Here is a 17951-nt window from a genome sequence, read left to right as displayed (position 1 = left end):
TCTTTGGGTCTGTTTCTTTTACTCACTAATTGGTGGTCAGGTTTGATCTAAGAATTCGAGAAGTGCAGAATTAGTCCCGATGGTGAACACGATTTGCGGTTAACAGTCAAATCTTAACCGCAAAATACTCCCAGGGAGTAACAGAATTGAAACTGGTGCGAGTGCCTTTGGTTCCAAGTGGAATGAATTACTTACGGTAAGTTCCTTATTTTAGTCACCGTTAGGGTCGAAGCGACTGGGGATTGGGATTATCGAGGTGCTTAAGGATTCTGGATCAGATGGTGGTTGGTACAGTGGATCTGCCCTCATGGGACGAACCGAAGGGGGTAAAAGAAAGGGGGGGGGGGGGGGTCAGCGAGAGGGAAAAAAAACTGAATATCCGAAGAGGAAAAAGATGGAGACAACTAGATGGAACAAGTGACAGGGTGGAGGTTGATGTGAAGCGGTCAACTTATTGGACACCGGCAGGGTGGGCTGCAGCAGGCATCATACAGGAGATGGAATTTTGATGATATTCACACCAATCAGAGAGTACCCGCTGACAGTTCAGTGGCACTTGTTAAGAACGAGATGAGAATGATTATTGCACTGAGTACTCAGTGAGCTATCGAAGGGACTGAGAAAGATTACAGACTGTCGGGGAGGTGGGCTAGACGGTGGGAAAGGATTCGTAGAACAATTGTTATTGCAGCGACGACGACGACGATCAGTGCTGGGTGGAAGAAGAGAGAGCGGGACTCAAGCATATAAAACAGCCGATGACGGGATCCTCTGTCGTCATCCCGAGACTCCTCACGCCTGATTGCGGAGGGTTGCTGACTGATATCCCAATCAAGATTAATGTCAATGTCTACTTCCATTGATGTTGACCGTGCGTCGCTTTTTGTACTCATATTATTTCCTTCGACTCTTACCATCTTATCCATGAACTGCACAGTCTGATTTGATCACCTACCTCGCCAGAGTAACAGCAATGCCCAGATATATGGGAGTCAGCTTGAAGCAAGAAACAATCCACAAGAAAGTGAAGGGAGGAGGGGGGGGAAAGCCTCAAAAATATTTAGGTCAAACATTCCACAAATAATGAAGCCAGCGATTGGTGGGGAGGTATGTGGGGAGAAGAGAGAGAAAAAGAACTGAACAAAAGGAAAGGGCGTCAAAAAAGGGAACCTTGGACAAACAGCCGGGACCATCCAATCCATTCATTATTCATCCATGGTGGACGGACTAACCCCAACCAAGAATGCACAACTCCATCATCGTCACCTTCCACAGTCTGCGCCCATCAACCCAGTCAAAATGCCTTTCTTCCAAAACCTAACTGAAGAGAAGAGGAAGAGAAGACAGATATGACAGGCATCAAGGGGGGCTAGGCTGCCTCACCAGTATTGGCAAGTCTTGCAGGTCTGAGAGCCTGGGGACAAACCTCCGTTGTCTCACTCTTGCTGACCTATCTTCATGCATTCGTTCCCTGACTTCCTCGACAGAGTCAAACGAAGGAACGGCCAATTCGCATTCTCCACCCGGAAGATGATGCAGGCTGAAATCATAGGGCCACAACTGACGTAGGGGGTGTGTCGGTCTTCAAGATGCCTTTTCTTCGGGTATTGGCGTCAATCTCCACCACTGTACTGTACACCACCACTGCCTGACACCCTCAACCAACTTCATCAGCAAGGTAATGGGACATGAGGGCACGTGGAACCAGGAGTATTAACCCCGGTACAAACCTGTATCCCTAGGTAATAGGATCAGAGCTCAGCCTTGAAATCAAGGAAAGAGCTACATAGGTACATCCCGGGTGGAAAACGCTCGGGAATAGCAGCGGTCCATGCATCTTTAGGCCCCATCCTGTTGACGATGATGCTTGCGACGTTCCGCGTCGACGACAAATTGTCCGACTACCAGCCACCACCACTACCACCGATCCTGGACCCTGTTCAGGTTTGAACTCGCCACGACGTTGCCCGAAGAAGGGGGGAGGGTTCTGGGCCCTTCAGGCTTTCAGGGGTTGGCTGGTGTTGGTTGGGCTAGTACCAATGGTGCAAACACCAGAGAAGTTCATGCTCATCAGAGGACACGAAACGAGGAAATCCTTCCCTTGACTCAAATTCCATGATTCCGTCCGTCCGTTGGCTGCGGGGAGAGGGACAGTCACCGGCGGATTGAAGGCCATCGGACATGAGAGATTTCGGTATTAGGGCAGCCATAAATGGAGCTCCATGGCGTACAGGGTGTTGCCCTTCACACTGCGAAATTCGAGAAGGACAAGATCAATTGATGGGGGTTCATCTTAGTGAGTCTGTCTATATATCTACAGCTGTGAGAAACAGTGGAGGGCAAGTCGTCATTGAACATGCCGTTGCCCTGGCTGTTTTTTTTTTTTTTTGTTTTTTCCCCCCCGTTTTTTATTATTCTTTTTTGCCAGGAAAGATGAAGAGATCCAGAAACGACCAGGACGCATGAACGCCGATGGAAAAGCCCTCTGGGGCCTGGCGGGCAGAAGAGACCAATGATGGAGAGCAGCTGTTTCCGAGTGACATCATAGCGGGGAAAGAATGGTGCCAATCATGACCGCCGCTGACGTTGGCGGGGCTTTGCCAAGACAGCCAAAGCTTGGGCCGTCTCCCACTCATTTCTTTCTCCGGCTCAGCCTCCGAGCCAAAGTGACTTTTGCTCCTTCGGTTGTGAATTTAGATTATTAGTCTGGACTCTGAGAGAAGGGCGATTGCGCCGAGGGGATCAATTTATGCCCTTTAGAGTTGCAGGCTTACAGAAATAAAGACTGAGAGAAGGAATTTCAGTCTGATCTACCCTGACTCGAATCATGTGCTCCAGGCGAGGTTATCTTGTGGTTGCTCGAGTCAGCGCCACCGACAGCACCGTAGGGCCCTAAATTCACTGGCGACCGACCCTCCACTTAACTACCAATAATGACTCCCATGCAAGCATGTACAGTACTCCGTACAGAGGTGGCTTTTCTCGCTCCGGCCGATTCTCGCTGTCTATTCCTCCGGCAGCGGTTGATCGCTGAGCTCGATTAGGCAATTCTTACTCCGTAGGCTTACCTGCCAGCGGCCCGTCATCAATTCATAGATCTTCACCTACATGAGGACACTGTACTCTCTACTCTCTACATGTCCTTCCTTGCTTCGGGTGGACGGGTCATTTGCCTCGGGTCACGAACCCTCATGTTCATAGAGGAAGGAACAAAGCACCGCCAGTCTGCGCTGATCACGGTAACCACCTCCTTGCGGTGCATGATCTCCCCTAACTCATCGCAGCTATGTACTAGTCTACCCAGTAGTACATAGTTAGTCCCGAGTCTGCCCCTCTCGCTACCTATTCCGCAGGGAGTAACTTAAGTGATTACTCGCGAACTCATATCTCACCTGAGCTTTGACATCTCATCTGCCGAAACCCCGATCAATAGCGAGTCAAATGTTTGATTGATGGCCGCCCCCCCGTCCACCCAGTGTCTGATCAAGTGATCATCGCAGCGCAGTACCGTATCACTAGCCCCCGTCGTTCAACCCCACGAGCCATGACATCAGCCTGCAGGAGATGGAACCTTGTCTGACCCGACGTCGTACCGTCGGAAGGACTGCCGTCCGTCAGTCTAGTCCTGCTTAATGTAGTAGGGGGATGTGGTTGTGGTTTTCTGGTTGTGGTTTCCGGTCCCTGTACCACCATTCATCATCCACTACAAAGATCCGTATGCGGGTACTGCTTCTTCTATCACTACACATATTTTAGTGAATCGACGGAGTACTCATAGGATGCTCAATTGGTGCGAGGGACCATGCGATACCCCCCTCACGACCGTTTTAACTTATAGGTTTGTGTGCGTAGATAGATACTCGGTAGATATCTACTTGCTAGTGCAGACCCTCAACTATACAAGTCATAGGCTTAGATAGTATTGAGGGTTGAGAGGTAGCCATAATGCAGCGCCTTATAGATGGATACGACAGGGGCGAATCCCTGTCAGTACCTGATCTGACACTTCAAGTCCATTTTTCTTTTCTTCTATTGAACAATAATGCATATGGTTCCACCCATTTGTGGTCCATTCATCTTTGTTTGCTGTCATCTCAGCTGCGTCGCAACTGCGTCGCAACACGCGGGTCTCCTGGTCAGGATCGGGGAGGTAAGATGTGGTTCTACGGAGTACACCGTACTGCCTATATGTGCCGTGCTCATCGTATGCGGAGTAGTACTCCGTACACAACCCAGGCATGAGTCCATTGATCCACTATAGCCACTGGACAAACCAGAACATGACCAGAGAATGCAATAAAACGAAGTCACTCTCAAGCTCACAGCTACAGTACATCAAGCGAGATTATGAGGAGTAGGAGGGAAAGAGGGGGGGGGGGATAAACAGGCGAAATTCCAGTTGGATGTGGTTCAGTTCTTACCTACGGAAGTGCTGCGCTGGGCTTAGTCTACCGCCGCAGTCTCCCACTTATGCTAATTCGCTGGCTAGAGTTTCCGTGGCCCGGTGGAACCTGCCAGCTTCGAACCGCTGCGACTACGGGAGTGAGTTATCTAGAACTCGTCCTGAAACTTCCATTTTCTCCATTTCCCATCGCCATTGTCCATGTCTACTAGTCTGGACTAGACTATTGAGTCTAACCCCCCCCCTCCTTAAGACCCCCCTTTTTGCAAAGAGGCGAATCTGCGGCTACAACTGCCGAGGATCGGATGTTTTTTTCCCTGGTCAGCAATTCCCACACTCCCCTCCCAAGCGAGATCTCGGTTCGGTCACTGTCGCCTGGGGGGATCCGGGATTTGGGGATGGGCCCTCGCCGGCCCTCTGAGGCGCTTTCTTCTTTCGGGGCAGTCGGGGGGGTGGCCGAATCTGATATCGATCGATCTGATGAACTTTAAGGCGGCGGTTTACCGATCGACCAGAGATACGGTCTGACGAGGGGGTGTTATGAAACAAGGCTGGCTTTTCTTTTTGGTTTGTGGGTTTGTGGCGCTGGGATAGTAGGCTGCATGCCAATGATGTCTTGGGGGGGCTCGGTAACGAGATCCCCTGAGTGTGCTTTTGGCTACCTAGCCACACTACCTATTCAGTGGTGTCGTCGACCGTGAGCATTAGACCATGGAGCGCTTGCAAGGGCTTTCCTTTCTTTTCCTCCCAAGACATGCTCATGACTTATGTTTTCGTTATTGCCATGCCTCACATACTACCGACGTTGACGGGAATCCTGCCAAGTCTTGTCTTGATGACAGACTCTTTGGAATGGGAGTCTCATGTGTAGGCAGCCCCCTTGTTGCTGTGCTTGAGAGTATGGATCTAGTGACCAGCTCAGAGACTATGAAACCGTGCTCCTGGTAGCAGATGTCATCGGGTTTGAGCATCATGGCTAGCGAAGTGATATAATGCAGATCCGGTGGGCGTGTCCAGAAGCAGGAAATGGTATGGGTTACTCCTGGTGGTATAAAGGAAGTAGGATCTGAAGAATTGAATGGCTTCAACTTATTAGTGACTGCGACTTTGATCCTTGCGTTACTTGTCTGTCGAAAGATACAAACACAGCAAGCACATTCAAGGATAGTCGATCAAAACTTGATGGAGTAATGTGCGAATTATTGTCCTAATGCTCTCCAAGCACGAAGTTGTACATTTGCCTCCCAAACCACCCATGATTTTACCGAAAGCAATTGCAACTCATACTGGCAGAACACGTCTCATGGTCCGACGACATCCCCTTTAGGCTTGCGACAGGCAATCCTGAATCAATGCTTACTCCCATAGTGAGGGTCCTATCATTCTTCTAGGCGTGATATGTCTAGGAACTCGCGTCCGCCATCCTTAGGAGTATATTGATTCACTTGTGCAAAGGGTATCATACCCCTGATGGGCGTGTCGAGGAGGGCTCGCATGAGAGAAAGTTGTCGTTTGTCTTGTGAAGGTACAGAGCTCCGCTTGGCCGATCATGCTCATACTTCTGCGACATTGGGCGATAGACACTGGTCAAATGCGGATGTCTTGCGGAAGGGTTACTGTCGCTCTGTAGGGGAGACATCTCAAGCCTGGATGCCCGTCCCTAAGCTTTCACTCGCAATGATCACATTCAAGCTACATCACGCACTGGAGGTATAGTCCCAGCGGTAGAATGTTACCGTTGTGTTGTCAAGTTTGCTTCTGTACAAGGAATCCTGGGTCCCGCGACGAATACAAAGTGAAGAGCGATGGTATCTGATCCACCGATACACAGACGACCAACAGGCAGTCGTGGTCTTTTCAATTCGGCATTCAATGCTGTCGTAGGTTCGAAGGGCTGGCGCATGTCTAAACTTCATAGCTGTTACCATTCTCCTTCCACAGGGATCCTGGAGGAGCTAGGTATACTGACGTCCTCCCCCCCCCCGAGTGGAATATTGTCATCGCCGGAGTTCAGAACCAGATCAATTGTTTATCTGTCCCTGGCTGATGCGGGGACCGTTGCGGTGTCCACCCTCCCCATTCTACATCGGTTTTGGAAGGGTATGCGTGGGGTTCTTGTGTGTCCGAGCCGAGGTCTGCGAGACAGGAGGATGGGCCATGGCACGGAAGCAGTCGCCAGAGGAGGTCCTCAGGATGGGTTTGTGCGTACTTTTCGATGAGCTGAGAGGGGTGGAATCAGTCCAAGGCATTCTAGTCTTCAGTGTGAGATGCTCAATTCGGAAAGAGGGAGGTATGAAGGGTTGCTGGGTGGGTTCGATACCATAAAAGCTGCATGATGCTAGACATTGAAGACGGGTCACGAAGAGACAGGGTCATTGAAGAGAGGGACTGTCAGGAGAGCAGATGCGAGGCTGTCTGAGATCTTGGGTCAATCGCAGATTGCAGTTCCGGCTCTGCGGGGGGAAATGTCTCTTTTAAGTTCTATGGATTTAACTTGATAGCGCGATTGTTTTTCATCCCGGTCACGGAGTCATGGCTGGGCAGGGTGGGATTACACAGTGACATTTTGTCCCTGAGGTTCCTTGAGTCCTACGTAGCGAGTCCAATGTTGGTACGATTATTCCAGATTGAGCTTGTGCTTGAGCTTGTAGTCCGAGTACTTACATAGATATGAGATGATATCTAAACAATCATAATAAGATACACTGGTGCCGGAATCAGGGGAGCGTGCGAGAAAAAGGAATAAGATGCCTAGACAATGTTGAGAAATGCCATAAGAGGCCGATAGATACTCATCCAAGAGCAACGCAACATAGGCGATGAGTCTGTCATGGATTCTCAGACGTGTTCCCCAATGGGTTTGCTCAGATGTGGTCTCCGTAATCGCGGATGCAATCAAAATCCTATGAGCTTCCTTCCTGTAAGAATACCTTGCGCATTCCTCTGGACATTCTCGAATCTCATATAGGAACAAGATTCGCTCTCTAGGTGGTTGAACAAAGCTGCCAAAGTGGTGAACTGCTTCCTACACTTGCTGACATTGGGACAATGATAGATTTGCTGCTTATGCGTAGGTGAGTTCAGGTGCTGACTGAGCGCGGATGAAGTCTCGAACGTTCTATGGCATATGTAGCACTCCCAGGCACTCCCGTTATAGGCATTTGGGGAAACCGAATATTGACCGGAGTCGCTAGCATGCCACTCGAGCAGCTTCTTTGTAATCTTGCCTTGTTTATCGAGACGACGCACCAGGTCATGGATGGATTCGCGGTTGAGATTGGGAGCACAGGTGCAGGAGCCGGTTTCGAGGTGGTGAGCCAGTCCACTAGCTGTGGTGTACATGTTCTTGCAGAAGGGGCAGAGCAAGTTCTGGCCGAGGTGAATCTTCGATCTCAGATGCTGAAGGTAAAGAGGCCTTGTCAGTCATCATACCGGAATTGTATATCTTGGCTATCTTGGCTTACCTGCTGTAGGTTGTTTTCGTTCTGGAACCATCTGTCACAACTGGGGCAGTAATTTTTGAAGTGTGCCTTTGCGGTCTTATGCCGATTTGCAGCATCCTGTGTATAGAAAACCGCGTTGCACGTCTCGCATTCTACCTTGGGAGCCCAGTGCTGCAGAGCGTCCATGTGGTGACTGGCCGTCAGAGAATTGTAGAACAGCTTGTCGCATATTTCGCAAGGGAACCGGGGACCATAGTGGCCGTAGTATGCCATGTGATCATCTGCATCTTCCTCTGTGCGGAACATTTCATCGCAGGTTTCGCAGGAGTAGTCATACGCGTAGTGATTGCATTCTTGCATATGGTCCTCTGCTTCCTCTTCTGTGTTAAACTCCTCATCGCAGGTCTCACATCGAAATGTCTCCCAGTGCCCCTTAGCGGTCATGTGCTGCTTACAGGCAGACCATGAATGGAATTGGCGAGAACATGTCTCACATTCGTACATGGTGCGTGGTTGTTGTCTGTGAAGAGCCTGATGGGCTTGTTATACAATGGTGGGAAAAGAGCTTGATCGTCTGGAAGAAGCGTTGAGAGTAGTTGCTGGGATCGGAAACAAGGATCAAGGATTAGTGAGCACAACTTGGAATCCAGAAGAAAGTCTCTGAATTGGTCACTTGAAAGCAGAGATCGCGTCTAATGCCTGTATGGGGAAAAGTTCGAAGTAATGTTTGGTTTGGCAGGGAGGTTGCAATGGCGGGAGGATCATATGGAAGGATACATTCACCATCTATGCTTGAGATGTCACTGGGCTGAGCTTTGATGACTGGGTTAGCCATCACTGGCAGTCTAGGTTGTCAGGATATTCAGATCTACCAAAAGTCCAATAACACTCCAAGTGAAAAGTTGTCTGACTTCCCAAGCGATGCTTAACAGGCTCACTTCGAAAGCCAGAAGTCTACCTAGTACCTTCGAAGCCTGCAGCTTGGATCAATGAAGTCATAGGCAACCACACCTATAATCAATGCGCATTGTGGAGAGGCCCTGAGCACCTCTTGAGGTATGAAAGCGTTTATATTAAGAAATGGTTCTTTGTCGATTATAGACGTAATACCGATAGAATTACTGGCCCAAAGAGGAAAACTTGATGCCTTGAAGATTCATGGAGTTGGTAAGGAAGGAAGAAATCTACACGAATTCGTGGTGTTTACATACTCGTAGTTCTGTTTAAAATCATGTGCCCTCGCTGAACCGAGGCGTTACACGCACAACGCCTATATTCTTCTTCTGATCAGGAATGCGTGAAATAGTAAGGCTTTTAACTTATAATTCATGCTGCATAGACTATACATCGAACTAAGAAAAGGGCTAACTCATCTTCTTGTAAGGATTACATGAGAAGGCAAATCAGTAATCGAACATCATAAGGAATTATTGACACAGACATCTAGTTGCGAAGCTATAAGGTCAAGGCCAACTTGCTGTGCCAGTCAACAGATTGATAAACTAGTTCACATCTCTATTCTGGACGCCGTAGTAGCAGAATATGCGATTGGTAAAAAGATTCTCACCAAAAGAGAAGGTCAAATGTATGTAAACACAATCAGCATGCTGACAACTTGTAATCATTTTTCTATGCAACTATTCTGCCCCCTGCACTTGTTCCCCTGGCCTACTGTACCGTTGTCCAGGCTGGACCAAGATCTATATGACCTCTCTCACTACCTCTGACTGCAACATAACTGGCTGTCCTGCAAACCATGCTTGTTCCTGTCTAGTCGACACAACGGTAGATATGGGCTTGGATTTTTTTTTGGTTCGAGCGAGGGGATGTCGGCATGCTATGTGGAGGAGTCTCTGATGCAATCTTATCAACAAGCCGTCTTCATTATCTGTGGTGCATTTTGATGTGGAATGTAGGGTTGATCACGTAGATATCTCAAATTGATTCGAAGTGGTAAGGATGAGATACTGTAGGAGGGAAACCTGACGCAGGGCTGCATATCACGGGACCCTGATTGCAGTGTAAGAAAGCCATGTAGATAAAATATCGGAAGACGGCAATTTGTCCAACTACGCACGGCACTACATATATGACCACTCAGTCGCTCTATTCTGTTCCATTCACACCTTTTGTAGCTTTGCGTCCAGTGGACGGGAAGTTCGTGACTGCATCTTCCGAGGCTCAAGCGGACTCGCTTTCTCTGCGAAGCATGCTTGATTTCCCGTCGTTTGATATATATGCATTGATGGGTTGATGCCAGATTCGGGTGGTTCGACGGGATTCAGGATGAGTCAATCAGTGCCCCGAAAACGAGCACGTAGCGCTAAAGCGACTATGGAAACCTTCTTGAGTCGGTAACGTATGGGTAGTTGTGACCACGGGGCCCTCGGTACCGGAAAACATTATGAGCTATCGGCACGGAAATGATATCCTAGAGATCGAGGGAACTCGACTGAGGTAATCAAGGGGTGAGATGATGCTATTGGTGATGTAGACAGAAAGGATGGAGTCTTGCTCTGCATCTCCATGAGTACCTTATTAGTAGTCGCAGTCATGACGCTTGTACAAATTACCCCAAGGTCCGGTCAGTGTAAGATACTCCGTGGTCTACTACCCGACAGGAAGCGGGGGCGTTCCGGATGCGCCGATCACCTGACCCTCTCTAAGCGCTAGTGTCTCTCCGCTATCCCGCTTCCAGCCCCGATAGTGAAGCTGAGCCCCCCCGATAAGGAGTTCCCTACACGTCATCGCTGTGATGCCAGCTAAGTAACAAGTACGTACTCAGTCGCCAGAACGTCCTGTTCAGCATCAAGCACGGATGCGAGCCATCTCTATCAAAGTCTGCATAGAAGACACTCGCCGTTTTTTGGAGTTTACAGCCGGAGCCGTTCGAAATAGGAACACGAGCGAGGACTCAGGCTCAGTCTTGTATCCGGGGTGAGATGCCGACTGGTGGCGTCAGTGGCGGATGCGGACGGGCGTTGCCTAGACCGTTTCACTGCGGCCGGAACTGATACCAGGCATTCTTCCATCCCCCTCGGTCTCTAGCGACTCTATCCTTTCATGTGGCAGACACGGCTGAGCATGGCGATTCTTTGCCTGAACCCAGTTAGAGATTTTTCTTGTACCAAATAGGCTCTTTTGGTTGCGTCCAGGTGAAAGATAAGCAACTGCCCGGGAAGCGCTGGGTGAGTTTTGAGTCACCCAACGGATACGGCGTAAGTTTCTAGTAGATTCCTCCTAAGCGCGCAGGAAGTGAAAGTAGATTGGAGGAGCCAAATGACGCAGGAAGATGGCAGCCACTCACTTTCCATATCCATGATTAGTAGTGCGAGAATGGGCCAGGAGATGCTAGAATCAACAGGGGCGCTGACACTGACTAACACGGTCCTCTAAGTTAACTAACTAACTACATACATAGTAACTCACTAAGCCGACTAACCCGGCCTGAACTGCCTCTCCATTCACTGCCCAGTGCCTAATTAAGTATTCCTGCCTTCCCTTGCATCACGTTATCGGGCCTGGTTGCCTATCACTGACCTGTTCGACTCTGACTAAGGCGCTTCGCCTCCGCCGCCGCCTCCCCTCATCTCTCCCTCTTCACCCGACTACTTAAGCCTTCTTCTCCTGCTTTCATCCACCTCTTCCTTCCTCCTTCCATCATCCATACCTCTCTGTCATTACACAGATTCATCTGTGCTCTACCACCCACCCTTTCCTCTCACACAGCCTCATTATCCTTTCACACCGTTTACTGCAGTCTTCTAAACGTCTTCCATCATGCAGATCTTCGTCAAGACGTGTAAGTACCTCATCATCGTCCAAATGGATCTGAGGTCAATTCTGACGCCACCTTTTCCTACTTAGTGACCGGCAAGACCATCACCCTTGAGGTTGAATCGAGCGATACCATCGACAACGTCAAGTCTAAGATCCAGGACAAGGAGGGTATTCCGCCTGACCAGCAGCGCTTGATCTTCGCTGGCAAGCAGCTTGAGGACGGCCGCACTCTATCCGACTACAACATCCAGAAGGAGTCTACCCTTCACCTTGTGCTCCGCCTTCGTGGTGGTATGCAGATTTGTAGGTTCCCTTGCTGCAACGTGGATTTGCCACCCAGGTGGCCGTGGATACTAGGAACGTTTACTGACTTCATCGCAGTTGTCAAGACCCTCACTGGCAAAACCATCACTCTTGAGGTTGAGTCGAGCGATACTATCGACAATGTTAAGTCCAAGATCCAGGACAAGGAAGGTATTCCTCCCGATCAGCAGCGCTTGATCTTCGCCGGCAAGCAGCTTGAGGATGGTCGTACCCTTTCCGACTACAACATTCAGAAGGAGTCTACCCTTCACTTGGTCCTACGTCTGCGTGGTGGTATGCAGATTTTCGTCAAGACACTCACTGGAAAGACTATTACCTTGGAGGTTGAGTCATCCGACACGATCGACAATGTGAAGAGCAAGATTCAGGATAAGGAGGGCATCCCCCCGGACCAACAGCGCCTGATCTTCGCTGGAAAGCAGTTGGAAGATGGCCGGACCCTCTCTGATTACAACATTCAAAAGGAATCTACTTTGCACTTGGTGTTGCGTCTCCGTGGTGGTATGCAAATCTTCGTCAAGACGCTCACGGGAAAGACGATCACTTTGGAAGTTGAGTCTTCAGACACGATTGACAACGTCAAGAGCAAGATTCAGGACAAGGAGGGAATCCCCCCTGACCAGCAGCGTCTCATCTTTGCTGGTAAGCAGCTGGAGGATGGTCGTACACTCTCGGACTACAACATCCAGAAAGAGAGCACACTGCACTTGGTTCTCCGCCTTCGTGGTGGGAACTGATTCCTTGGTTCTTGCACAGTTTCAGATTCACAGGTTGACTGGACTGCATGGCGTTCGGAAGGTTTTTGATGGCTTTTTATGACATGGTTAATTCGAACATACCTCTTTGTATCACCATTTAATTGGTGTTCTCTCTTTGCTTCTCAGAATATTACAATCTTCGGATTATAACGGATCTGGCTTCTCTTCCACCTCGTAAGGACTTTTTAGTATGCAGTAGTATATGAACACCGGGTTGTAAATAAACATGCCCGCAGAAGCTCTTGTTGGGTCCTTTGGGTCCCACTTGCCACCCCGGATGACCCACACGTGATCCCTGGGCTAGGCTATCCCGCCGGCGGCGAGAGACAGCCAGCCCACTTGTTAGTTGCTATAATCCACACACGACGAGTTCGAAAATTCGCAGACCAGTAAGGAGTAGAGATATGAGCAGCGGTCGGTATGCCCTCATATTTCTATCACCTCGCGGTTGAAGTATTTGCTCGCCCTCATTCCGATCTCAGAGGCGCCAGTGCAGGCGTAGACCGACACTCTACTTCCTTGTCATTCGACTCCGCATGTGAAGCTCTGCTCCCATTTCAGAAACGCCCACGCCCTTCACAGAACGGAGCCAATCGATACGCTCGCCAACATTTGAATGGGAACAGACATCAGAGCTCATCATCGCTAGATAATTCCGCTGATTCCACTCACGCCGCCGCCACCAACACATCTACCCCTCACCTCTTCACCATATCCTCAACACGCGCATCGGAACTCAAGCAGGACCTTCGATTAGACAAAGTCTCGATCGAGTGCATTGACATGATCCCGTCGGAACAGGAGACGGCTGTCTCGAACCGGACAACCTGGCGGCCGTCCCGCGACAATCCCATCGCGACCGGCATCGGAACGGATATCTTGGGTGGACTTCGCACGAAAGGGAAATACATACCGCTGGACCAAAGCGCATCGGAGAGCGTCTGGGGGATAGTACATCTGTACCGTGATGTGCATGAGACACCATACTTGATCGAGGATGACTATCCTGCCGAATTGAAAGGGTCCGCTGCCGCGGCGAGACAGCCTTTCGATGAGGGGAGCAGTAGTCGAACCTCGCGTCAGGAGACCATGCCGGACGAGGACTGCACCACACTATGCATCCTTGCCGTTCCGTCGTACATGTCCCCGTCAGACCTCCTGGGATTCGTGGGCGAGACAACGATGAACGACGTCAGTCATTTCCGGATGATCAGGACAGCTCGAGCAAACCGGTACATGGTTCTGATGAAGTTCCGCAGTGGGAAGAAGGCTAAAGAATGGCAGAAGGATTGGAATGGGAAGGTGTTCAATAGCATGGAGGTAAGCTAAGTCTTGCGGTGCAGCCGCATGGCACGCACGCACATGCGAGGAACATGATGATAACCGCCCTTGCTTCCGACAGCCCGAAACATGCCATGTCGTTTTCGTGAAGACGGTCGAGATCCAAGCTGTCGGGCCGGCGACACTCTCTGAAGGCAGCAGTCAGCAGAGTGCGCTCGGATCCCCTCACAATACCACGGCCACTCCGGTTCGCACGGCGTCCGCTTCCACCTCCGCCGCTCCTTCGGCCACGCTCTCGTCCCGACCTCTCGCCCCTCCCACTCCCGCACTCATCGAGCTACCAACATGTCCCGTCTGCCTGGAACGGATGGATGAGACAACCGGTCTACTCACGATCATCTGTCAACACGTCTTCCACTGCACCTGCCTACAGAAATGGAAAGGCAGCGGCTGCCCTGTGTGCCGCTACACCCAACATGACCTTCGTCGAAGCAGCCAGGGGGCGATGGCTGCCGAGGACGAATCAGCCGAGTGTAGCGTTTGTCATTCCGACATGAACCTCTGGGTCTGTCTCATCTGCGGTAGCGTCGGCTGCGGGCGGTACGATGGCGCCCACGCCTTCGCGCACTACAAGGAGACGTCGCACGCCTTCGCGATGGACCTCGCCACGCAGCGCGTCTGGGACTACGTCGGCGACGCCTACGTGCATCGCATCATTCAGAGCAAGACGGACGGCAAGCTCGTGGAGCTCCCTGCCGCAGACAACAGCGCCCTCGACCCGCCGGACTGGACGGACGCCGTGCCGCGCGAGAAACTGGAGAACATGAGCGTGGAGTACACGCATCTCCTCACCAGCCAACTGGAGAGCCAGCGCGCCTACTTCGAAGAAGTGGTCGAGCGCGCCGTAGACAAGGCCTCGCAGGCTAGCACCGCGGCGTGCACCGCGCAGGAGGCCGCATCGCAGGCGGTCACGAGTCTGCACAAGTTGCAGACTCAGTACGAGAAGCTCACGGCGGAGACGATCCCGGGCCTGGAGCGGGATAAGTCCCGCGCGGAGAAGCGCGCGGAGCGGTTCGAGGCCATGGCGCGCAGGTTGGAGAAGGAATGGCGGGAGGAGAAGACGATGAATGAGAGCCTGATGGAGCGCATCCAGCATCTGAGCGCCGAGGTGGCAGGCCTCAAGGTTGCCAATGCAGACCTGACTGAGCAGAATCGCGACCTCACGTTTTTCATTAGTGGCTCCGAACGGTTGAAGGACCAGGGCGAGGATGTGCAAGAGGGGACGGTCAGTGTACCTGATCCGCCTAGTGGTGGTGGGAAGAAGAAAGGGAAGGGGAGGAGGAAGTAGAAGTAGTGGTGGGAGGGGAGCTGGCTGTATATGGTGTACGATGATGCCATCCTTCTACAGTCCCACACTTTGGAACCGCAAGAATCCAAATGCTATTCTTACAATAATTGCATTGAGGCAAGAGTCCGTAAATATTCGCTTCAATTCTGCAACATCACAGAAAACCCCAGTAGTCTATCCTTACACAGGTATAGTACATTCAATAAATACATAAACTTATCTATCATACAATCCATCTCACTTCCACCGTGGTGGATTCAGTAAGCCATTTATGCGTAGCCATTTCTCTCTCTCCCCCTCTCTCTCTCTCTTTTCGCCTCGGCGTTAAACTTCAAACCCCCTTCCGAACTGCCCAGAAGTAATTCCCCCAGCTCTCCGACCCAGGCACCAGCTTCCACCCGAACCCAGGGAAATACACCACGCCGACACACTTCCACCGCATGCCCTCCAGCGCCGCGGCGCCCGCCCGCACCGCCCGGCCATCCGCAGCGCGCATCAACCCCTCCTGCACCCACCCTTCCAACTCGCCCGGGTTCACGAACTTCTGCCACTCGTGCGTGCCGCGCGGCACGACGCCGATGGGCCACGGCGCCTCCGCGATGACCTGGTTGACCAGCCACGAGGGGAAGGTGCGCGCGATGGTCGAGCCGATGAGCCAGCCGCCGGGCCGCACGAGCCGCAGGCAGTCCGTCAGGAACGATTGCGGGGAGATCCCCGCCGACGGGGTGGATTCGATGTGTTCGATGACTTCGAAGAGGGTGACGATGTCGTATTTTTCGGGGGTAGGGGTGGAGGTGGAGGGGGGTGTTTGTTGCGAGGCGATGAGGTCTTCCAACGTGCAGTTCTTGTACTCGAAGCGGCCGCTGCGGAGGTGCGCGTCGACCGTGGGGTCGAGCCGGGCGTGGTCGCGCGCGATCTGGATCAGGGTCGTCGAGGGGTCGATGGCTGTGATGGAGGCGGCGCGCGTCGGGGTCGCCGTCTGACTGGCGGGCGAGGTGCTGATGCTGCGCGCGAGGGACTCGGCGAAGATGCCGCCGCCGCAGCCGATGTCGAGGTAGCGGAGGGTGTTGGGGTTGGTTGCGGGGGAGGGGGCGGGGGAAGAGGCGGAGGGGGGAGGAGGAGGGGGGGCGGCGTCGGAGAGACAGGAGGCAATGAAGTCGTGGCGCAGCGGGTTCATGAGGTGAAGCACGCGCGATGGACCTTGGGGATCCCACCAGCTGCTGGCCAGGGCGGAGAAATGCGAAAGCTCATTTGCGGAGACGGAGCTGGTGGAGTGGGCGCGACGGGTCGCAAGGTGCTTGAGGGTGCGCAGAGCGCGGCGGGATGCCATGGCTTCTTGGTGATGTCCGAAGGAGAGAGATTGTGTTCTTCGGAGGAGCTGTGTAGATTTGGAAGAGTGTTGATTGCCTGGTTGGTGTCTGTTAGCTTCCCGGGGAAATATGTACGTCGCTTATGTGATACTCGTACGGGCCTATAATGGTTGGGTCAAGGCTGTGTTCATGGTCAATGACTTGAAGGTATTGGATTTCTAGAGGTGATTTCGCTTGCTACGCTGGGCAGAATTGAAGCCGAAGTTTGGTCTGCAGGACAGTCGGCGATGCGGAAAGCGGCCGGTTGAACAAACATGCCAAGCCGTGTTGGATGTTTGGCCACGTTGACCAGTTGGTGTTTTACTCGAGTACTTGTCTGGTTGCATAGGCCACACCTAACTTTTGGGATCTCCCAACTACCTAGACAGAGAAACTCCCTCGACAGGTAACGATGGCTCTCGCGCTGTTCAGTCAGTACACTCGAATAACACAAGGTACGAGTCAGTTCTTTCAATCAGCTAACTCACCGTCCACCGCTCTTTCGTTGCTAGACTCCAGTTTTCCGAACCAACCCTAACTTAACTAACCAAGCCAAACCCAAGAGAGGAGCCACCTCCGTCGATGTCGGTGTGGCGTCTACTGAACAATACTCCGTACGTACTCGTACAATCAGCAACATCTTTCTTTCCCCTTTCTCTCTGGTCTCCAACCAACTCACGAGTAGTGGCGCAGACTGGAACACAGAAGGAGGGGTGACCAGAGAACCCCTCCCTTTTTTTCATTTCCCCCCTCTCCCTATTCCACTACTTCCCTAATTTGAAAGTCTTCTACGCTGCTTCCAGAAACATTCCTAATTTAGCGCGATGGAGTCCAGCACCATAGTCCTCCACCCGGGTAAGTAGGGTTATGGGGCTCTGGTCTCCCCTTTTTTCGTGTCATTGTGGATGAGCTGTCAAGTCAAGACTCGACCTCGACACCAAGAGGGTCGAATGGAATCGAGGCCTCCTTCATTCGTGGATCATTATCCCTCGGAAGAAAGTTGTGCGTGGATGTCTCCGCGCTGGACGGCGGAGAGGAGGAGTTGATGCTGCTTCGGCCGGAGTCTAGTGCTGGAAAATGACGGTGAAGGAGGGATGGGGATACTGGAAAAACGGACTGGGGAGGGGACAACCACGCTCACTTTACCGCTTAGAGTCTTAGTCCTCACTTTCTAGTGTCGAGGTGGCTTCATTTTCCGGATGCCAGACTGACGATCAGGGTCGGTATGACGGATTGGGTTTGGAGGGGAGCTGAGGCAGAGCTGAG

At 51.7% G+C, this 17951-nt stretch overlaps 5 protein-coding genes across 5 annotated transcripts; 2 read left to right on the top strand and 3 right to left on the bottom strand.

Moving 5' to 3' along the window:
* Positions 1-205: 205 nt before the first annotated feature.
* On the bottom strand, positions 206-1017 carry BO66DRAFT_53878 (uncharacterized protein). Its single transcript, XM_025653382.1, has 2 exons — positions 493-1017; positions 206-269 (listed from the first exon to the last, which is right to left on the bottom strand). The coding sequence occupies exon 1, from the start codon at positions 924-926 to the stop codon at positions 627-629; it is 300 nt and encodes a 99-aa protein (XP_025505440.1). The 5' UTR covers positions 927-1017; the 3' UTR covers positions 206-269; positions 493-626.
* A 6112-nt stretch (positions 1018-7129) lies between these two features.
* Positions 7130-8091, bottom strand: BO66DRAFT_390846 (putative zinc finger protein). The gene is made up of 2 exons (XM_025647109.1): positions 7867-8091; positions 7130-7801 (listed from the first exon to the last, which is right to left on the bottom strand). The coding sequence occupies exons 1-2, from the start codon at positions 8029-8031 to the stop codon at positions 7298-7300; spliced, it is 669 nt and encodes a 222-aa protein (XP_025505439.1). The 5' UTR covers positions 8032-8091; the 3' UTR covers positions 7130-7297.
* Positions 8092-11625: 3534 nt separating this feature from the next.
* Positions 11626-12860, top strand: BO66DRAFT_347088 (ubiquitin family protein; the record flags this gene model as incomplete). The annotated part of the gene is made up of 3 exons (XM_025644607.1): positions 11626-11647; positions 11713-11928; positions 12007-12860. The coding sequence occupies 3 exons, from the start codon at positions 11626-11628 to the stop codon at positions 12684-12686; spliced, it is 918 nt and encodes a 305-aa protein (XP_025505438.1). The 3' UTR covers positions 12687-12860.
* Positions 12861-12908: 48 nt separating this feature from the next.
* BO66DRAFT_427880 (putative RING and UBP finger domain protein) lies at positions 12909-15371 on the top strand. The gene is made up of 2 exons (XM_025650374.1): positions 12909-14027; positions 14110-15371. Exons 1-2 carry the CDS (start codon positions 13128-13130, stop codon positions 15334-15336), a joined length of 2127 nt encoding a protein of 708 aa, XP_025505437.1. The 5' UTR covers positions 12909-13127; the 3' UTR covers positions 15337-15371.
* A 132-nt stretch (positions 15372-15503) lies between these two features.
* BO66DRAFT_448326 (3-demethylubiquinone-9 3-methyltransferase) lies at positions 15504-16873 on the bottom strand. The gene has a single exon (XM_025651738.1). The coding sequence runs from the start codon at positions 16664-16666 to the stop codon at positions 15668-15670; it is 999 nt and encodes a 332-aa protein (XP_025505436.1). The 5' UTR covers positions 16667-16873; the 3' UTR covers positions 15504-15667.
* Between the last annotated feature and the right edge of the window lie 1078 nt (positions 16874-17951).

This window comes from Aspergillus aculeatinus, assembly GCF_003184765.1.
Source record: "Aspergillus aculeatinus CBS 121060 unplaced genomic scaffold BO66scaffold_16, whole genome shotgun sequence".
NCBI classification, from domain to species: domain Eukaryota; kingdom Fungi; phylum Ascomycota; class Eurotiomycetes; order Eurotiales; family Aspergillaceae; genus Aspergillus; species Aspergillus aculeatinus.
The sequence above is the reverse complement of the archived record's forward strand: the minus strand, read 5'-3'. Positions and strand labels throughout refer to the sequence as shown.

Excerpts from the sequence above, each read along its gene's own strand:
- BO66DRAFT_53878 (XM_025653382.1), bottom strand. The coding sequence starts at position 926 with ATGGATAAGATGGTAAGAGTCGAAGGAAATAATATGAGTACAAAAAGC.
- BO66DRAFT_390846 (XM_025647109.1), bottom strand. The coding sequence starts at position 8,031 with ATGGACGCTCTGCAGCACTGGGCTCCCAAGGTAGAATGCGAGACGTGC. Across the intron at positions 7,802-7,866 it reads ACGAAAACAACCTACAGCAG|CATCTGAGATCGAAGATTCA; the intron begins GTAAGCCAAGAT and ends CTTTACCTTCAG.
- BO66DRAFT_427880 (XM_025650374.1), top strand. The coding sequence starts at position 13,128 with ATGCCCTCATATTTCTATCACCTCGCGGTTGAAGTATTTGCTCGCCCT. Across the intron at positions 14,028-14,109 it reads AGGTGTTCAATAGCATGGAG|CCCGAAACATGCCATGTCGT; the intron begins GTAAGCTAAGTC and ends TGCTTCCGACAG.
- BO66DRAFT_448326 (XM_025651738.1), bottom strand. The coding sequence starts at position 16,666 with ATGGCATCCCGCCGCGCTCTGCGCACCCTCAAGCACCTTGCGACCCGT.